The sequence below is a fragment of the Maylandia zebra genome, linkage group LG2 (genome assembly GCF_041146795.1).
Source record: "Maylandia zebra isolate NMK-2024a linkage group LG2, Mzebra_GT3a, whole genome shotgun sequence".
NCBI classification, from domain to species: Eukaryota; Metazoa; Chordata; class Actinopteri; order Cichliformes; family Cichlidae; genus Maylandia; species Maylandia zebra.
Genome location: NC_135168.1, coordinates 9,914,277 through 9,934,462, shown reverse-complemented (window position 1 = coordinate 9,934,462; position 20,186 = coordinate 9,914,277). Strand labels below are relative to the sequence as shown.

Genomic DNA, 20,186 nt, shown 5'->3' with positions numbered 1-20,186 from the left:
CTGAGGGTGCTGTGTTTGGAGTCTGCTGGTTACAGTGTGCAGGACCTCACAGGCTGCTGCAGCGTTAGCAGAGGGCGGGACATACACAGCTATCATAATCACGTGTGTAAACTCTCGTGGTAGATAGTACGGTCTCACGCTAACCGCTAGCAGCTCAATGTCCTTACAGCATAGCGTCTCTTTGATAGAGAAATGCCCAGAGTTACACCATCTATCGTTCACAAACACAGCCAGACCCCCTCCTCCCTTCTTACCACTCTCCGCTGTTCTGTCATAAGAGGCTCAGCAGCTAAAGCAGCACACCTGGGTCTCCCAGCCTATTAAAAGCAGCCCTTTGCTTCACCTGCTTCACTAAACATTATTATTTTAAGCAGAGTGGTGTGATTTATGTAGGCATTGCTGTGTGACAGGATGACTTTTCTTGCACACCCACCAAATGAGGGCGCACATGCTTCCACGCCCACTGGTGACTGCACACATCCTTTCAAGGAAGCATTTCATTCATCCCTAACAAATGGAACAAAACACTGTGCAGCGTGTTCAGGTTTGAACGTGGCCCTGGCCTCTCTCTGCATCCACCTGGCACATGAAACACACATCCACTCCCTGCTGAACTGCTTGTATTTGATGTGTTGAAGTTTTGGTAAAGTTTGAATAAATTCCACTTTATTTATAGGAACATTTCATCTGTGGACTCCTGCTTCCCCTCTCCTTGAGCCAGTTTGTGACGGGAACATGACATAAGAAAACTCATTTATCCCTTTTTGATTCTGTGTATCTGGCGCTCATCCAGTGAGTTCACACTTGGCAGAAACAGACTGAATTTGTCTGGAGAACTTTGGCTTCAGCCAAGTTAGATAAACACACTGTGTCTCTGTCAAAACAGCAGTGTAGTTGTGGCACCCCTGTGAGGGAATGACCACATGAATATTATTTTGTGTAAAACACTCATGTAACGGGACATTTTTCATTGCTATATGTATTTATTTTCAGTTTCTTTAAGAGGATAGAAAATCCATGTAACAGGGATTCATTTTATGTTAGAAAGCAGTGAGGGCGGAACTTTGGTGCTTGCTCCGGGGTTTCGGGGAGCAGTAAGTGGAGCCCACCTTCCGCTGCTTCCTCAGACACGTTCTGGAGGAAAGCAGAGACGCATCGTGTCTTCCTTACTCTGCTCTTCACCTGCTTTTACAGGTCGGTACACGGTGCTCGCACCGAAAATGTTGTTTATTGTCACCATGGTTACCCACGTTAATGTGAATGGGAGAGTTAAGGCGGTCCGCCAAAGTTATTTATATGTAAACACGGGAGAAAACCAGAGGAGTGTCCCGCGCGACCGCACCGCGAGCCCGCTCGTTAGGTGGAGCGCTCGTGAAGCAGAGTCAGTGCGCTCCTATGCTCTGTGCAAACGTGTTGTAATGCTCCAATCAAATCAGTTCTGTGAGATGTGAATGTTAATAGTTCTGTTAAAGTGACTGAGTAGATTAGCTAGTGTAACACAAGCACTCTGAGCAACTCTGTGTAGCTAACAGAGGCATTCATGGGTTGATTCAACAAGCTGTGTTTCATGATGCACTAAATAGTGATTTTGCCAGTAAATTACTGGAGGGAACAAATGTAATGTATTTACCAATGCTGTTATTGAATAGAACTGTTTAGCCAGTAAGACACTGCAGAAGACAATGTGATGTGTTTATTGATATGATAAAAGGATGTAGCTGTTATGGAAAGAAGTGTGAACTTGAGAAACTGAACCAGTTAAAAAGAGTATATTTCACTGATGTTGTGAAATAAGTAAATGTAATTGATGTGAATGAGGAACCAGCTGAACAGAGTTTGACTCTGTAAAAAGTGACAAAAACATTAGCATCCGCTGTTCACTGCGTGGGAAGACAACATGCTCACTCACTATGTGTTAATGGGCATGCTTATTTATAACTTTGATAAAATGTCATAAAAATAATTCCATGCCAGCTCACCATTGGTGATCAGGTAGTTTCTGTTCCAGTTCCAGTCCCATAAATCATGAAGCTTGCTGCCAGAAAAGCTTCAAATCTCCTTTGAAAGCTGTTTGTGGTCTTGATTGTGGGAGCTTCAGTTGTCTGACTCCAGCTGCCACACAGTGCTCACTGATATCATTTGCAAAAACCCCAGTGTGACAATATTTATCAGTGAAGCAGAAATCAGGAAGTGACGACTTTTCTTTGAACATTTGCTCAGGCTAAGCTGTGCTTTCTACCACAGTTGGGAATTTCCTGGTTTACAACAAATTATTGTGTCAACACCGCATAAGATTTCAAACTACAGGAAAATCACTGGAGTTATAAGAGGCAGACAACGACACACACACCACATGCATGCTGTTGCTATTTATTGTGGATTAACCTGTCAAGGGCAAGAACAAAATAATTCTGCCTCAAATACAGGAAATCATAGCTTTCCTGTATTTCCTCCATTGTTGGCATGCTGGTTAGTGCTGTTGCTCCACAGTAAGAAGGTCCTGGGCTAAATTATCCATGAATGTAAACGGCTGTGTGTTTCTATCTGATAGACTGGTGAGCTGTCCAGGGTGTACCCTGCCTGGTAACCTATCACTTCAGGGTTATTTCCCAGCCCTGCTGCAACCAGGATAGAGATAGGAGGATGGTAGTTGTTGTAGACCCATTCAATTTCAATTGAAGGATTAAAATGTTCCAGGAGCTCAACTTACTCCATCTGAACATGTTTCAATCGTGTTTTATGAACACAACATGCAGCTTCACTGAATATGAAAAGGTTGTGTTGATTTAACTCAGTTGTTTAAGTTTCTGCCAAAGCAAAACCTTTGTGTGCAACCAGTGTCCACTATTGAATCAAGTAAATCCAACATGTTTTTGTCAGTGCAAAAGGAGTTACGGTGCCTGTATTCCTGCACAATATTGTCCCGGGAGGGAGAAAAACTTTCTGGTGAAGTTTTGGTTGATTTTTGGGTTTTGCTTGACACTAGGTTGATTTTATCAGTGAGGTTTGGATTGTTTTCTTTCTCTAAGAGAGAGAAAGATGGTTTTATGCTTGGACATGTTTGCAATGGGCCCCAGTATTTGTTACTTTATTAGTATTTTATTGGTTGCGTTTGTTTGTGCTTTTGTTACAGTGCACTGAGATAAGAACATCTGAGAGGTGTGATCCACCGGTGGTGATATTTTGGTATTTTGTGAGTTCCCGATTTAACAAATCAGCTCTTTAATCCAGACCTGAGAGGTTGAACTTTAAAGCGCTATAAAATATTCTTACTGGAAACAGTGGCAAAGTGTTTTTCTCCATGATTATAATGGGCTTGGGAGAAATTCACTTATATGTGACATTGATCACATGAGGAGTCCTGAGCCTAAAAGGATTGCAGCGAGTCAATCCAGTCCAAAAACAAGGAGCTGTTTTCCTTTAAAATGATGACGTCATCTTGCTGGTGATGGAGGCTCGAATAGGCTGCGCGTGAGACTCCATTATCAGCAATATCTGGTATGAATGTGTGTGGATGTATGCATGTGACTGGACTGTGACGGACTGACGACTAAAAGTTTAACTGACTTGATACTGAGACAAAAACGGTGCCGACTTTAGGATTAGTGAATGTCCACAACAATTCACCCAGCCTGTAGAAGAAGGGTGGAGGTTTTGTCTTGCTTTGTTTGTGCAGGAGCAGAAGGATGACAGAGACTAAAGGGGGAGGCTGTAGCTTCACATGAGTGTGAGCTGCAGACTGAACCCTTTGGTTGCTAATGTTGAGTCACTGATGTTTGCATTAAGAAAATTGTGTTTTATTAGCTGTGTTTTAATTAAGGTATCACATTATATTGTTGGGAATGTTAAATGCTAAAGTGAAGAAAAGCTTTGATTTCACTCATGACTGAACATGTTATTATTAACCATAGCAGGCCACTGTAAAGAGTCAATTAGCTTTTATAGAGGAAAAAAGGCCAAAAACTCTGTTAATACCTATGAATAACAGGCAATGATAGACTTGTCACATTCAAAATAGAGATATGTAATAACAAACACGGGTCCGTGTCATTTAGGTTCTCCATTGAAATAGTCAATCATTTAGAAAAGTAGAATATATATATATATGTCTCAACGCTGTTTCTCAATAATATTAAAAACCTAAAAACTATTGTTGTGGAAGATAGAAGTCACTGTGACAGCCCTCTGACTGTGGAGGACGTTTGTAATCCTATTTCTGCACTTAAGGCCAACAAATCTCCCGGCACAGATGGTTTAACTGCAGAGTTTTATGAATCATTTTCTAATCTCCTGGCTCCGTTCTTACTGCAGCTTTTCATAGGAAGTGTAGAGAATAACATCCTCCCTCCTACTCTTGCTCAGGGTCTCATAACACTTATTCCAAAGCCAAACAAAGACTTACTTCTTATTGATAATTGGAGACCCATCTGTCTGCTCAATGATGACTATGAGATTATGGCTTTAGTACTTGCTAACAGAATGAAAGAGTTCTTGGACACAATTATCGATGAGACACAATCAGGCTTTATGAGAAACAGACACCTTTCTAAGAACATGAGACTGGTTTTAGATCTACTTGATTACTCTGATTTGGTATCTGACTATAGCTTCATTCTCTTCCTGGATTTTTAAAAGGCTTTTGATACAATTGAACATCAATTTATTTTCCACTCTTTGGAAAAATTTGGCATTTTTCTGTAAAGCTATCAAAACCTTGTACACGAATGGCAATAGCTCAATTAAAATGATTGAGACTCCACCCCGAGATTTGACCTGTTATACAAGGAATCAGCACAGCTGATAAGGAGCTCATCATCAGCCAGCTAGCTGATGACACCACACTCTTCTTGAAGAATGCAAATCAAATCCGTCCAGCCCTTAGTGTTATTAGTGATTTCTCTGAGGCATGTTAATACTTTTAGCTATTTTATATCCATAAATGTAAGCAGTGGGAAAAATCTGCTTTTCACAGGAACTTGGTAACAGCAATAAGAGAATACGTAGTTTATTACGGCGGGGAGTCTCTGGCTGGCTGGAGCGGCATCTAATAACAAACTCACAAAATAAAAACAACACAACAAACAGATATTATGATACAGACTTATAATCTGCACCAATGTTTTTTCTAAATTCTATAAAGTGAGCGCGAGAGCCCTCGGTGCGCCTGCGCGCTGCTGAAGTCAAAGTAAACTTTATTGTCATCTCCGCTACAGACAGTCCAGCATATAGAGAGACGAGACGACGAGGCTGCAGTTACAGCGGTGCAAGTAAACAAACAATAAATATAAGAAGAGTAAGAAAATAAATCTACACTTTAGGACTCGGGGTAAAGGATCAATAACAATTTAATTTATAATTTACAGTTTGATGATTTAAAGTCTCACACAACCCGTCAAAAGGGGCGGGGCCGGCTGCTTCCAAGTAGAGCACATTTCATTTATAATGATGTAAATCCAAGCCCATCATGGATTCACGATCTGAATCCTGGGTTGTGTGAAATCCCAGAAATCAACCTTAGACAAAGTGAATCTGTGAACTAAGGTGTAGGTCTGTTAGGTTAATTGTGCTGATCCTCGGGTTGGGGGATTTGTGTTTGTACTGGAGCGCAAAATTCAAACCAATGGAAGATGGACAACAAAAGTTCAAAGCCATCAGGTGCTCAGTTTATGTATTTATTTTTGGCCTACATCAGTAAGAAATGCCAAATTATATACACAAAGTTACAGGAATCACCACTCCTGTTATTCATGATGATTTCAGTAACATCACATAATAACATGTAACGTTATTATGTGATGTGCGTACTGTTAATGCTGATACTGTGGTGAAATTCTCTGCTTCTTTTGTGTATTCTGCATCTATTACGTCAGATTGTCTTACCCCTCATATGGTTGAGAATTTTGCCAATACCCTGTTAACTACATGTTCCTCCATCCTCGACACTGTGGCACCTATTAAAATGAAGCGCCCCAGAACTTACTCACAATGTTGGTTAAGTGACTCTGTTCGCGCTCTACGACGTGCGTGTCGGCGGGATGAGAGAAGGTGGAGGAAAGATAAACTCCAGGCATCTTACGACATCCTACGTACTAGTCGCTTGAAGTTTCAAACTGCTGCCAAAATGGCTAAAGCAGCTTTTCTTTCAAAAATTATCTCTACCAATGGTAACAATCCTCGAATTTTATTTAAAATTTTTAACTCTGTGGTCAACCCCTGCCCCACTATGCCGCTGCCGTGCTCCACGGTTCTTTGCGAACAATTTTTAAATTATTTTTTAGATAAAGTCTCATCTCTTAAATCTGCTCTTCCTTTAATGACAGGCCCTGCGTTTACCCCTGACTGTTCCTCTTCCTTCTATCAGTTTGAACCCGTTTCACTCCCTACTCTTAAGCGTCTGGTTGAACAACTGAACAATACTAATCTCGTATATGATGTTCTTCCATCTCGTATAGTTAAGGACTGTTTTAGTGCAATTGGACCTAGTATATTGTCCCTTTTGAACTCTTCTTTGCTCTCTGGTTGCATACCATCAGCCTTTAAACATGCTATAATTCAGCCTGTTCTTAAAAAAAGGAACCTCGATTATAATGATTATGCGAACTATAGGCCGATTTCCAAGCTTCCGTTCTTGGCCAAAATTCTTGAGAAGATAGTGTTGCTTCAACTCCAGGCCTACCTGGATGAGAATAGCATTAATGATAAATTCCAATCGGCCTTCAAACCACATCATAGCACTGAGTCAGCGCTGCTCCGAGTTCTCAATGACCTTCTACTAATGGCTGATAATGGGCGCTCCTCGGTCCTAGTGCTATTGGATTTATCGTCGGCTTTCGATATGGTTGATCATAAAATCCTATTGGCGAGACTTGAGCACGCTGTAGGCATCAAGGGTGTTGCCCTGGATTGGTTTAAATCATACTTGTCCAATCGGCTCTCCTCGGTTCACTTGGTCACTTCCTCTTCCTCCGCTGTACCTGTCTGTTGTGGTGTCCCTCAGGGATCTGTGTTAGGCCCTACTCTGCTCTCATTGTACATGCTTCCACTAAGCGCTATCTTTGAGAAATATCACATCGCTTTTCATTATTATGCTGATGACATTCAGATCTACTTTGAGTTAAATGATGACCTAGCTTTGTCCTTGAATAGTTTTCGAGAGTGCATGTGTGAGGTCAGGCAATGGCTCCTGGCAAATACTCTTATCCTTAATGATAAGAAAACTGAAATTGTGGTCTTTGGCAGTGACGTCCTTCGTGCCAAACTTCGTGATGCTTTTGGTTTTCTCACTAGCTCCTTTTCCGACACTGTTAGGAATTTGGGCGTGTTACTTGACAGCTCATTTAAACTTGATAGACAAGTGTCTGCTGTTGTTAGATCGAGTTTATACCAACTCCGCCTTATTTCTAAGGCCAGGCAGTATATCCCGCATAAAGACCTGGAAAAACTCATCCATGCCTTTGTAACTTCGAGGCTGGATTACTGCAATTCACTCTATTTTGGACTCCACTCTCCCTCCTCCATAGTTTACAGACAGTCCAAAATGCTGCTGCACGCATTCTAACCAAAACTAAGAAGTTTGCCCACATTACTCCCGTCCTAGCTGATTTGCACTGGTTGCCTGTGAAATACCGTATCCAATTTAAAATTCTGCTGTTTACTTTTAAAATCACTAATAACACAGCACCGAGCTATCTTAAGGTACTCTTAAGCTTATATGTCCTGCTAGGGCTTTAAGATCATCCTCACAGTTACTGTTGGTGCAGCCTAGATCTCGGCTGAAGTCTAGAGGTGATCGAGCGTTTGCCCTGGCCGCACCAGAGTTGTGGAACAACCTTCCCATTGGCATTCGGGCGTCTGACTCTATTCAATCTTTTAAATCACGGCTTAAAACGTATTTGTTTAATCTTGCGTTTTCTACTGGTTAAATGCTGGCCTTGTCTGCAGTGATTTATTTTACTAATTTTCCTATCTTGCTTTTTATTTGCGCTGTGTATGTCTTATCCCCATTGTGTGTTGATGGCACAGTTATATTGTGCTATAGCTATGTGCTATAGTTATATTTTTTCTATTGGTGGCTTTTTCCTGTGAACATAATTCTACACTTTTATTTTTATGACTCTGATTATACTTGTGTTAATTTGTTTTATGTTAAGCACTTTGGCATGCCGTTGGTTTTTAAATGTGCTCTATAAATAAAGATTGTTGTTGTTGTTGTCCTGTAAGCACAGTCTGCCTGTGTCTTTTCTCTGCAAATGAACATTTTCAGCCAATATAGGTAATACATCAACATGGCTGCCGTGGCTAAGTTAGGAATATTTATAATGTCATTTCCAAAACTTGCATATGATCTGCAATTTGTAGCAGATCTACTGACTGTCACAGAGCAGCTGGAGCAGTCTCAAATGCAGGTCAGTCCACTGCTGCCCCCTGTGGCCAAGTGCCATAGCTACTGCTGGATGAACTCGTGACACATCTGCACCTGTTTCTATGAACACATTGAGTCTGAGTGGCTGCACTTACACTGGTGCATTCAACATATTGAAAGATGCCAGCAATGTGGATTGTCAAGACTCAAACCAATCCACATTGCTGGCGTTGCATCTTTCAATGGCAGCAATGGCAGGTATCAGTGCTCAAACCTTTTGTGTTTGTTTCCAACAAGTTGCCCACCTCGGGAAACAAAAATGTGTTCTTTTACTTGTCAGATGAACATATGAGACACTTTGACTCTTCAGTGCAGTGTGGAGCCTAACAAAGATCTGTTTTGTGTCCCAGCTGATCAGCAGGAGGAGGAGAGTCTGACGGAGCAGCAGAGGAACATTTTCAGCTACTTGGACTCAGCTCAGCCACTACAGAGGAAACAATGAGCTCAACACAGAAGGTGACAGACAGAGCAGGACCATATGACCAAAGATATTTATCACCATATACATTTGAACATTTGCCATAACGATGTAGCTGACGATAGAATTGACACCAGACAAAATACTTTACAGCTGCACAACTTTATTAAAAAGCCATCAATGTATTTTCACTGAAACAAGCAGCTGTTGTTTATGTGCATTAAAGTTATATAAAAATGTAACAGTGCAAATGCAAATTCCTCGCTGACAGTTTAACCAAAAGGCGTTTCCAGTGGAAACTGGCCGACACATCCTGAGCATAACCATGTATAATATCCACTAAACTTCAGAAGAGGTTATACAGTCGTGGCCAAAAGGTTTGAGAATTGCATAAATATTGGAACCTGGAGAAGTTGCTGCTTAAGATTTTATAATACAGATTTGTACTTTATTTCAGATTGAACCTTTAAAGGGGCATTTCTGGACTTTTAAAGACCAGTAATGTACTTTTAAGGGAACATTTAAAAAAATGTTCCTATAGGTACAAAAATGTTCTTCTCTCGTACCTCTATTTCTGAGAGTGTATCACGTAACACTATAGATCAACTTAGCTCAGAATATATAAAGCATATAAACAGTTACAGCAATATGATGCAACAAACACAGCAGCTACTGATCCAAAATACTCAAAGCTTCATAGAACTGAAACCAACATTTATTTTTAGCTCCATCCTGCTGCTGATACAGACTTTAGGTTTCTGAACATTAAACTTGTTGCTGCCTTTCATAGTGTGTAACTTGAAGGCCCTGAGTACTTTCTCCCACACTGGAAACACTGGGATGATCACATTATTTGAACATTACCTAATAAGACTGATTCAGCACAGACAGTTATGTTAAACTTTCCTAGCAGTCCTTCACAAACAGGGAACAGTCTGTCTATTCTCTCCATCTGTCAGCTGCTGCTGGCTCTTCCTCCTCCTCTTCCTCACACACTGCTGAGTTTGTCCTGGTGGATCATCAGGGCTGCAAAGCCTCACAGATGATGTTCAGCAGTGGGTCCCTCAGTCTGTCCTCACTCTGGACACTTGCAGTCGTCACACATGGAAATCAAATGTGTGATAAGCTGCAGGATTCAAACACAAGTGTAACTTATAAACACATGTTCATACTTTTATTCCACAATCAGAGAGAAAGAAACAGAGAGAGAGTGCAGGACAGACAGACAGGTGACAGTCTCAGGTGTACACACTGCTACACAACAGCAGCAGAGAAGCAGGATTTAGTGTTTGTGTTATTACGAGTGTAAACAAGAAGAGTTCCAGATGGTGCAGTGGACACATGTGTGACTGCTGTGATTAAAGCATCTTTCTTTCAGCTTAACGAGTGAACCGTCAGCTCGTTCAAACACACGTTAAAGTGCGTTTGGCTCGACACCACCGAACAGAGGCAGCAATATAACACAGCTAACATTAACAGTGCAGTGAATCCTGCTTGTGCCGTGATGTTCAGGACTGCAAACCGAGCAGCATCACTGACTTTCAGCTTGTTGTGTTTGTGGATATATGACTGACTTTAATTATCCATAAAATCATCACATTCTCTGTCAGATGAAGGTCGACTATTGAACGGCGTATATTTTAAAGGCTTTAAAACCAAGTTAACGCTGAAAGTACAAACATCACTAATGTCACATAACTCTGCCGACAAGGCATAGCTATGGCTATGAAATGCTCTTTGTGTATCACTTCTTCATTATGAAAGATGTCATTAATGCACTAGTAATGTCTCATCTGGAGTATTGTTCAATCATTTGGTCAGCAGCTAATAAGACAGATCTTAACAGACTTCAGTTAGTCCAGAATAAGGCGTCCAGATTAGTGTGAAGATGTTCATACTATACTAATATTGATAAAATGCATAATAACCTTTCTTGGCTTCCTGTACAGGCTAAAATATTCTATGGCTTACTTGTAGTTCTAAAGAAAGCAATTCTGTTAAACACACCACATTTATTCTGCTCAGCTGCAGTATCCAGATGAAATACATCATCATATTACACAGTTTTCAACAAACTGCAATTTAGTAAATGCTCGAGTTAAAAGTAACGTTTTGTAAAACTGTTACATTTAGAGCAACTTTTAAGTGGAATAAGTTGCCTTAAAAAATTAGAGAATTATTCAAAACTTCAATGAACACTTAAAAGCCGATTTACAGAGCTTTTAGTTGTTGTAAATATTGTAAGACATGATTTGTTTTTGAAATTTGTGTAATGTGCCTCAATGTTATTGATATTATTATTATTATTATTGATTGCTTATATTTGAACAATTGTGAAACCTCACTGTGGATGTAAGAGTGAAATTATGTGGATATCTTGAATCCACTTTATTGTGTAATATTTTATGTGAGTATTTGACGGAAGACGAGCAACATCTGTTGTGGAAGCTAACGGGGTTCCTTTAGAATAAACAAACATAGGATTTATTATCACTGAATAATTCTGTATAAATCTATACAAATTATAGAAATATGTAATAGGAAACAACAAAATAATCTAAATTATAAAATAGTGTGTGTGTGTGTGTGTGTGTGTGTGTGTGTGTGTGTGTGTGTGTGTGTGTGTGTGTGTGTGTGTGTGCGTGTGCATGATTTTAGTGTTTGAACAGTCATGAATTATCTTTAACAGCAGGTTGGATGTAATGTGTTAGAACTACCAGCAGGTGGGGATAAGAGACCTTTAAGGTGTTTGGTGCCACGCTCCACCTTCAGGTTTAAAACTAGTGTTAATGGAGTTTGAAGGTTGAGTTTGTTCCACGACTGCATTTCACTCACTGCCTCTGTTTGTATCTCTGTCACTGCAGGACCAACATGGAGCCAGAAGTCAGCGCTCTCAGGAGGCCGACAAACCTCACAGAAGAAAGGGAGAGAAAAAACACACCTGTGACGAGTGTGGGAAAGGTTTTACTGTGAGGGCTAAACTAAAACAGCATCAGGTCATCCACACTGGAGAGAGACCGTTCAGCTGTGACTTGTGTGGAAAGTCTTTCTCCTTGAAGCGTTCCCTAAAAACACACCAACTCATCCACAGTGGAGTTAAAGCGTACAGCTGTGATCAGTGTGGCAGAGCTTTTACTCGCAGTAGCCACTTACAGAGTCATCTAGTTACCCACTCTGGAATTAAGGCATACAGCTGTGATCAGTGTGGCAGAGCTTTTACTCAAAGTAGCAGCTTACAGAAGCATCTAGTTACCCACTCTGGAATTAAGGCATACAGCTGTGACATCTGTGGAAAAACTTTCAGCCAGAGAGGGAACCGAAATACACACCTACGCATTCACACCAGACATGATGTGTACTGCTGTGAACAGTGTGGCAAAGAGTTTACAACAGACGCACAGTTACAACAACACATGTTTACCCACACTGAGGAGAGACCTTATCGATGTGACCTGTGTGAGAAGACTTTTAAATCTCCACGTTACCTGAGACAACACCAACAGATCCACACCAGAAAGAGACTCTACAAGTGCAGCTACTGTGAGGTATGTATTTATATTGTTATCTTGTCATTTTAGCCTGACTGTTTGGAACAACTCTGCTCATTAAACTGTGTTAGCATGTTAGCAATTCTACTGCATGGAAAAGCAGCTCTGAGTGATTATTCAGATTTTCCTTTCAGTTATGATTTTAGTATTACTGTAGTATTATGGTGGTAGTATTGTAGTTATTGCAGCCCAGTAAACTGAGTGTGTTAACTGAAACAGTCAAATGTAGTTGGACGTCTGCAGAGATGCTCTTTATTTCAGGCGACGTTCAGGATACAAATGTTGAAGGACTGACTTACACTGTCTTTGTGTCTTTGTTTAGAAGCAGAGCGGCACAGATGGATCCAGTTCTCAACCCTGTCATCACTGTGGTGGTGGGAAAGACTTTCATTGTGACCTCTGTGGAAAAACTTTCAGTCAGCAAAAGGCCCTAAAAGTACATCAACGTAGACACACTGGAGACAAACTGAAATACTGCAAAGAATGTGGGAGAAGCTTCACCACATCACATCGCTTAAAACGACATGAACTGATTCACAGTGGGGTTAAAAAGCACCTCTGTGATCAGTGTGGGTCATCCTTCACCACTGCAGGTCAGCTTAAAACACACAAACGAGTCCACACAGGAGAGAAACCACACAAGTGCAGACACTGTGAGAGAAGCTTCTCACATTCAGGTAATCGTAACATTCATGAACGTGGACACATGGAAGGAAACTACAGCTGTGACCAGTGTGACAAGAGCTTCAGGAATCTCAGTTCATACTCTGCACACAAACGATCCCACGTTACTAATAAACTGTTTCACTGTTACCAATGTGCCCAAACATTCACCTCATTGTCTGCTCTGTGCAAACATCAGCGTGATCACTCAGGGCTGAAATCACTCCCATCACTGGATCACAGTGAATCTGAAGACACAGAAAGATCCTCTGGTTTCTGTGTCAGACTCAAAAAGCTTGAGATCAGGCTCCACAGAGTTCAGATAGAATCATTTAAACTTGTGTTGAACTGAACTGGTTGCTGGGCTGAACTTCTACATAATACAGATCTACATGGGATCTTCTTTTCTGTTGTTTTACTGAGTCAGTTTTGTCCTTTTTTCTCTGTCCTGGTTTTGCTCGTCTGTAAATGATTGAAACTCAGTCAAATAGTTCATTGTTCTCCAGCAAAACGTTTTGGAAACTCATGTTTAACCTTTAAAACTCTGACATGTTTTAGCACACAAGGCTTCATCGGGGAGTTCACTCATGATTGGACCATGAGAACAAAGGTTTTTAGTTCTTTCAAAGAGAGTCTTGGAGATGTTTGATGTTTCTGTTTTTCTGAAACCACCTGAAAGAAAAACTATTTTTCTTGCTTTATGTAGTGTGGAAGTTTTTAATGTTTCTTCATCTGTGATGTTCTTGAATGTGTTCACGTGAAGATGGTACAAATAAACTGTCCTTTCAGCTTTAGCTCCTAATTTATTCATTATTTATGGATGTAGCACAGCAGCCGTCTCTTGATTAACACATGGAGGGCTCGGGATCTGATGGTGTCGTCTCCCTAATTTGCCCACTCAGTAAATCTCACTCATGGCCAAGAAATTGAAATAAACCTTGTTTCCCTGCTGGATAGTGATCCACTGTAACTCTGCTCCTGCTTCATGTTTAGGATTTCTGTGGCTGAAGTAAAATTCCCTCCATCCATCACTTATCCCAGCTAACCCAAAGTGAAATAAAGTTTTGCTGGTCTTAAAAAAGCATTACAATAATGGGCATTACCAATGCAAACTGAATGATACAGAAGATGAAAGAAGAGACTTTGATCAGTTAATAAAGCTCATGATCTGGATTCATTGTGGCTGCTACACAGATACTTCTGGGTCACTTCTCTCAGTTAGGAACCTTCCTCACCAAACTGACTGTTGGACCACACCCCTGGTTTCATGAGAAATTGTTTCAGCCATGATTTCTCTTCCTGTATTTCAGAGTAAAGACTGAAGTGACAAATGGAAGCATGTTTAAAAAACACAATGTGAGAGACGTTGAGGTCCTTAGAAGTTACCCTGGGTTTTTCTGTCACCCTGCTAGATGTTACACACCTTGTTATTGGACTGATTTCTACTGCTGGACTACTCCTGCGGAGAGTAACAATACTCTTACTAATTAGCTCCCTTTCACACCTTTGGGGATATTTATTTTTGTGTTTGCAGCGCTGTGAGCCAGAACAGCGAGAGAAAAATCTGCAACAGCGACGAGCCGAATGCTTACGTGAATCGCAGCAGCTGCACATGTGCTACGCTGAATTAGAGGATATCTTTGCTCTGGATTTCTATTTCTACTTTTTCATTTCTATATGATTCTTCTTGCATCTAAACAAAGATGATTCAATTTGCTAAATGTTGATGGCTCTTCGTGCTCAGGTGTAAATGAGACGTAATATTTGCTCTTGGTTTGGTTCTCCTGTACAGAACCTTGCAGTACAACAGAAACCTAAAAACATTATTTGTAGTTGTTATTCTTAGTTGTTCTGCTGCCTAAATACCACAGGGTCTGATTATGAAGTTATTGAGCTGCACATACGTTACGACCTGCTTAAGTTCGAGGTCACAGCGTCTGTAGAGCAGCTGGAACATAATGAAGTCTACAAGGTTAAAGTTTTCTCTTCAGTTATTGTTCTTTCTGCTGCTTGGTTTGATGGATCTGAGAGCTTTTGTTTTTATTATTGTTATTATAATTATCATTAATATTTTACTCTCTAGAAGCTTTAAAATAGTGTTTGTGTTTGAAAACATTGATTTAAGAATTGAACAGAAACATCTGTCCTTCTGAAAATCGCCCAAAGGCACGGAGACAAAGTCAAAGGATGCAACCTGTAACTTTCTCTTCCTTCATGTCAGGACCATCATCCATGATTTATATAAAATGCATATAGCAACAGTAGCACTTTAGTTTGGACTTTATGATTTCTGTAACTGGAAAATATTATTTTGTTTAAAGACAGAAGTGACCGCATAGTTGCAACATCAAAGGGAAATATTAATTAATTAGCATCAAGTATATTTGTTGCTTAAGCGTTTGCACTATAACTTAAGTAGGATTATAACTTTTAAGGAAGGAAAGATTTCAGATATTTAGTTCACTGTTTCAGTTATTTTATATGAAATTAAAACATTTACGTTGGTCAAATATGATGCTCTAAATCAAATAAAAGTTTGAAAATAAATGATGTATTTTTAAATGCTGCAACAAATGTTCACAAAAAGTAACTATAATTAAAACCAGTTAAACAAAATCAAATGTTTGAATCATGCTTAACCAAATGCCAGGCTGGAGAGCTGAACCTAAAGTATACGTAGAAAGATTTCAACATCTGAGCAGTTTTTAATGTTTTTATCACATATAAATGTCACAGCAGGGGGTCCTGGCCCAATGCTTTGTGTTTTTGGTTTTCTTTGACTCTTGTTTTTCTTGGTTTTTGTTCTTCTTATTTATCAGGCTCTCAGTAATCTTAGTTCTCCCTCCCTCAGTGTTCATTTCAGCCTGTGTTTAGTTTCTGTTCCCGTGTCCCACGTTTCATCGTTTCATGTCGAGTCAGCCCTGTCTCTCTGTTTCCTGTGTCTCCCCAGTCAGCCCCGCCTCCCTCGGGCACTCATGTGTGATACAGAGTAATAAACCTGACTACATTTGCTACACTCTCTTTATTACCTGTTACTTTAAAATTCATACACTAATTATGTCTGCCCATCTCTCTAATGTGAAGGTCAAAGGTCAACATCCCAGTGACATAAGAATAATCCCAAAGGGGCAAAGGCAGCGGTTAATTTAGCACATTTAGCATTAAGGGTACAGCAAGGATATACTTTTACTTATTGTGGCAGGGGTGTGGTCTCTGGCCTGCTGCAGTGGAGGCTGGTGGCGGGACGTTGGACGGCACAGGTGAGGGTGATGGCGCTCATGACTCTCCCCTTTATAGTGACGGAGGAGACTGGCGTGGGGGAAGCGTGTAGTGGAGGAAGCCGAGGAGAGAGCTGGTTTCTGGCTACAAAGATGGCGTCAAACCAGAAAAGATTGCTCGTGGTCAAATAATGTGTCAATCACCTGTGAATCAAACTGTGTGTGGCTCAGTTCATGTCACAGTGTTGTTTAGTATATCTTCACTTGTCTCACTCTCCTTCTGTTCTGTCCATCAGGACGATCCTCAGCGCTTACACAGATCCTCCATCGATGTTTTGGATCCAATCAGTGATCAGTTCTACGAGGAGGCCTGGATGTTCACCAGCGCTCGCTACACCTCCATCTACCAGAAGGTGAGTGTACTCCTTTGTACTCAGATTAACATTTTACTTCTTAAAATACATTTTCATATATGAGCTTTCTATTATTTCATGGCCATTTAATCAATATTAAAATTACAAGCATATCAACAAAGGTGAAGCTGGTTTTTTCCACTTGCTGTCACACAGTCATGGAGGAATACAATAAATACATAATCAGTCATAGATCCTGAACAATGACATTAAAAGAAAGTCTGTGGCTCTAAAAACTAAACAGTATAAAGACATGCTCCAAGCTGCTGTTTCTCTCCTACTCCTCTAGGTTTTCCACTGTCGGCCATCCAGCGATGCTGGAGGGCTACCTGGCCAATGCTGGCCTACACAAAGAGGTCCCGGCTCGGAGGAGCTGAAGAAGATCCTTGCCTTCCTCGTCAGTTTCCTCTTCAGTTCCTATCCCAACAAAACCTTCTTGCACCTATTAGCTCCAAAGAGGCTATGGTGCCCGTGGAGGTCTGGACCTGAGGCCTGTGCTCATCACGTGGATAGAAAACACTCTGACACCATTCTGGAGGTCTGATGGGACTCTGACCAAAACACAGATGAAATAAAACTTGTGGCTGGAGCTTTTAAAATGACTTTTTCACCTCATAGATTAATGCTCATGATTGCATGTTAGCAAGACAGCATCTCCCCAAGGTGAAACTCTCAGGAGACATTTACTCTTAAACTGTAATCTGGTTGAGACTACTTGAGGAGATCTTAGTAGCGAGTATGTGGATTTAGTCTCTTCACCAACAGCAGACAGACCCATGCCAAGAAAGCAGACATGTTCTCAAAGAAAGCCGAGAGCAGAGATTGGAAAAAGCTAAAAAGAAAAAGCTGCAGCTTCAGACGACTATCTGCCTGTAAGGCTGAAAAAGTCCAGTTACGCTCTATTTTGGAAAAGCTCCCAGTTTTGGTAACCTGGACTTTTATTTCCCCTCTTCTGCTACAGATGTTGACTGTGACCTCAGAGGCCAACTGGACCACACAGCTGCAGCAGGAGTGAGGGAGAGGAGTCTTCATCCAGCTTCAAAGAAAACATCCAGGTAAAGTGACGTGGATCAGCGGATAAAGCCGTCTCCACTTTCAAAGGAGATCCTCTGAGAGAGAGACTCTCTGAGCCATTTTAGCCTCAAATTATAGGACTTTATAGTACAGCAACACTTTTAAAGGACAAAAATAACGTAAACTGTGACTGTAATACAAACAAAGTATTGCATGTGTTTTTAAAAGTGTTCCTCCGATGGGCAGGATATCACTATTAGACTGTCCCACCAGCCAACTTCAACAAGAGACCACAGCAGCATTCAGTGATCAGCACAGATGTTCCTCTAACACTCAGCATCTGATCCCTGTTGGTCTGTGTGCTTCTGCTTTTGCTCAGTTAGAAACCCTGCAGCAACCCGACCCAAAACTGTGTCTTCTTGTTGGCCTCAACGTTGAAGTGTCAAACGTCCAACATCTGGAAAGGAAACCACGCCAGTGTACTGTGATGTTTCACCAACATGTGGCAGACGCTGGTCCTGCCTTTCATGCTGACATCAGCAGAGAGCCCCGCCTACCTCAAAGCCTCCCCTGTCATGTATTGATCAGGATGATTATGAAGATGAGCGAGTGCAAATAAGACTGTAAAAGTCCACGAGCAGAATGTTTGGATGCTTTCTAATGATTCATGAATATCATGAGAGTGTTTGTGTGTTTTGTCTTTTCTTTGCTGACGTTTGTTACTAACAAAGACAATTTACGCTCTGTGTGTGTTTTCATCCTTACCAGCCGCACTCTAACTGCAATGAAGGAAACAAACTGTAGAAATGGTCGACTCAGTGACTTCATAAAATATTGAAGTGGTTCAGGTAGAGCCAGTTTTTAAATGACCATGAACACTGAGCGTATTGTATCTGTACAGCATGTTTTTCTATTAGACAGATTTGTAACAGAGGCCTTGCTCTCAGTAAGTTTGAAATCCTTTTCTGATTTCTTTTGTAATCTCTGATCTTTGTGTATCCTGCTCAGTTTGCATGCTGCCTGTAGGAGTTTCTGTCTTTGTATTTGAAGAGAATTCATTGAATATACTCAGCTGCTTCCCTTTGGTGCCTCACACATCACTGAAGTTTTTCAGTGTCCAGTTATTTGTTTTTAATAGCTGTTTGAATTCTCTGTATGTTTGACCCTGTAGACTGTTTAATGGACTGCTCGTCTTCCTGTTTGTAACCACTGCCTGTTTAAGACTAAAGATTTGGATTTTTGACTTTAACACAGCCTCTGCGTGTCGTCCCTTTGTGTCCTCGTCCTCTGTGAATGTGTCACAGATGTTTCCATGATAATAACACAGCTTTCCCACAGTGGCTTGCAGCAGCATTTATTCACAGCACATTTGAGAAAGGTTCAGATTAACTCGATGAGTTTATATTCAGAATGATTCTGACAGTGGGCCACTGTGAATTGTGATCTTTCATCAGGTCAATGTTTAAGTTCAGTATTTCAAAGCAGGAGCTATGAACAGTCATCATGTTGGCATTAGAATTATTATTATTAATCATTATTAATAATGTCGTTACTCATGTATAACTTTGATTAGTATACATGAATTTTATCAATAGTAAAAATAATGAATAATTCATGTATAACTTTTATTGTGTTTTGTATATTAATTATATTTAAATAGAGATGTTGACCCTGTCTCTACAGTAGCATCAGTGTAACATACATTATTGGTCCAAGCTGTCATAAATGGGGAGCCTGATCCTTTATTATGAAAACATGACGAGTATTTTTCTTGTCAGTTGGGAAGAAGTTGGTCTTTTTTTCCTTCTTTTTGCTCAGTTTGTCTTTTCTTTGATAATTGAAACTCTGATCAAACCTACTCATGTTCACAGCATGTAAAAGCAGCTGACAGTCCGTGGCATTGTTGTTTGTAGAGGTGCAGTGTAGTGGGAGCATAAATCAAAAGAAAACAGTAACATTTATGTAATAAAACATCTGAATGAAAATGAACAGGCCCTTTATGAACTTCAAAGGGATCTGAAAACAACACTTTTTAAAAGAGTATCTTGGGGTGTAGGTGGTCAAAATAGAAAACTGAGCTGAGACTCTAAGTTCAATCCATCCATTGGTTTTTACTTAGGAGGAAGAAATGTCAGGCTGGTGCAGGCTGGTTAGGTGCATGTGGTTATCTTTACCTAAATGAGTTCACTTTGTGGCTGCCAGGTTGGGCAGAAGTACCTGTCCCCTGTTAGGCTTAGCAAGGTTCTCCAGGAGTTTCTCCATGGGTAGAGCTTCTAGCTCCTGCAGCACATCTGTGGCCGTGCAGGCTGCCACTTTCTTGGTTGCTCTTTTTACCCCACTGGTGGATGAGCTGCAATGGTCTCCATTTGTCCCATATGTCTTTACTTCTTCGTCTTCTTTTGCATATTAAACACATTATTCTGTTTCTATGTATTTGCTATGATTTGCTATTTGTTAAGTAACATTGCTTCACTCACTATGCCGGGTTTG

General features: G+C 40.6%; 1 protein-coding gene across 5 annotated transcripts; it reads left to right on the top strand.

Annotated features, from left to right (window-relative positions):
• The first annotated feature begins 1,101 nt into the window (after positions 1-1,101).
• LOC112432365 (phospholipase D1-like) lies at positions 1,102-19,968 on the top strand. Of its 5 annotated transcripts, XM_076888915.1 has the most exons (6): positions 1,102-1,194; positions 8,773-8,878; positions 16,566-16,682; positions 16,972-17,220; positions 17,644-17,737; positions 18,076-19,968. In XM_076888915.1, exons 2-5 carry the CDS (start codon positions 8,861-8,863, stop codon positions 17,695-17,697), a joined length of 438 nt encoding a protein of 145 aa, XP_076745030.1. In that variant the 5' UTR covers positions 1,102-1,194; positions 8,773-8,860; the 3' UTR covers positions 17,698-17,737; positions 18,076-19,968. The 5 variants fall into 5 exon arrangements, 3 of the variants coding, with proteins under 3 accessions (XP_076745030.1, XP_076745029.1, XP_076745028.1); XM_076888914.1 differs by lacking the exons at positions 1,102-1,194; positions 8,773-8,878 and having other exon boundaries at positions 16,152-16,682; positions 18,080-19,968; XM_076888913.1 differs by lacking the exons at positions 1,102-1,194; positions 8,773-8,878 and having other exon boundaries at positions 16,154-16,682.
• The last annotated feature ends 218 nt before the right edge of the window (positions 19,969-20,186 follow it).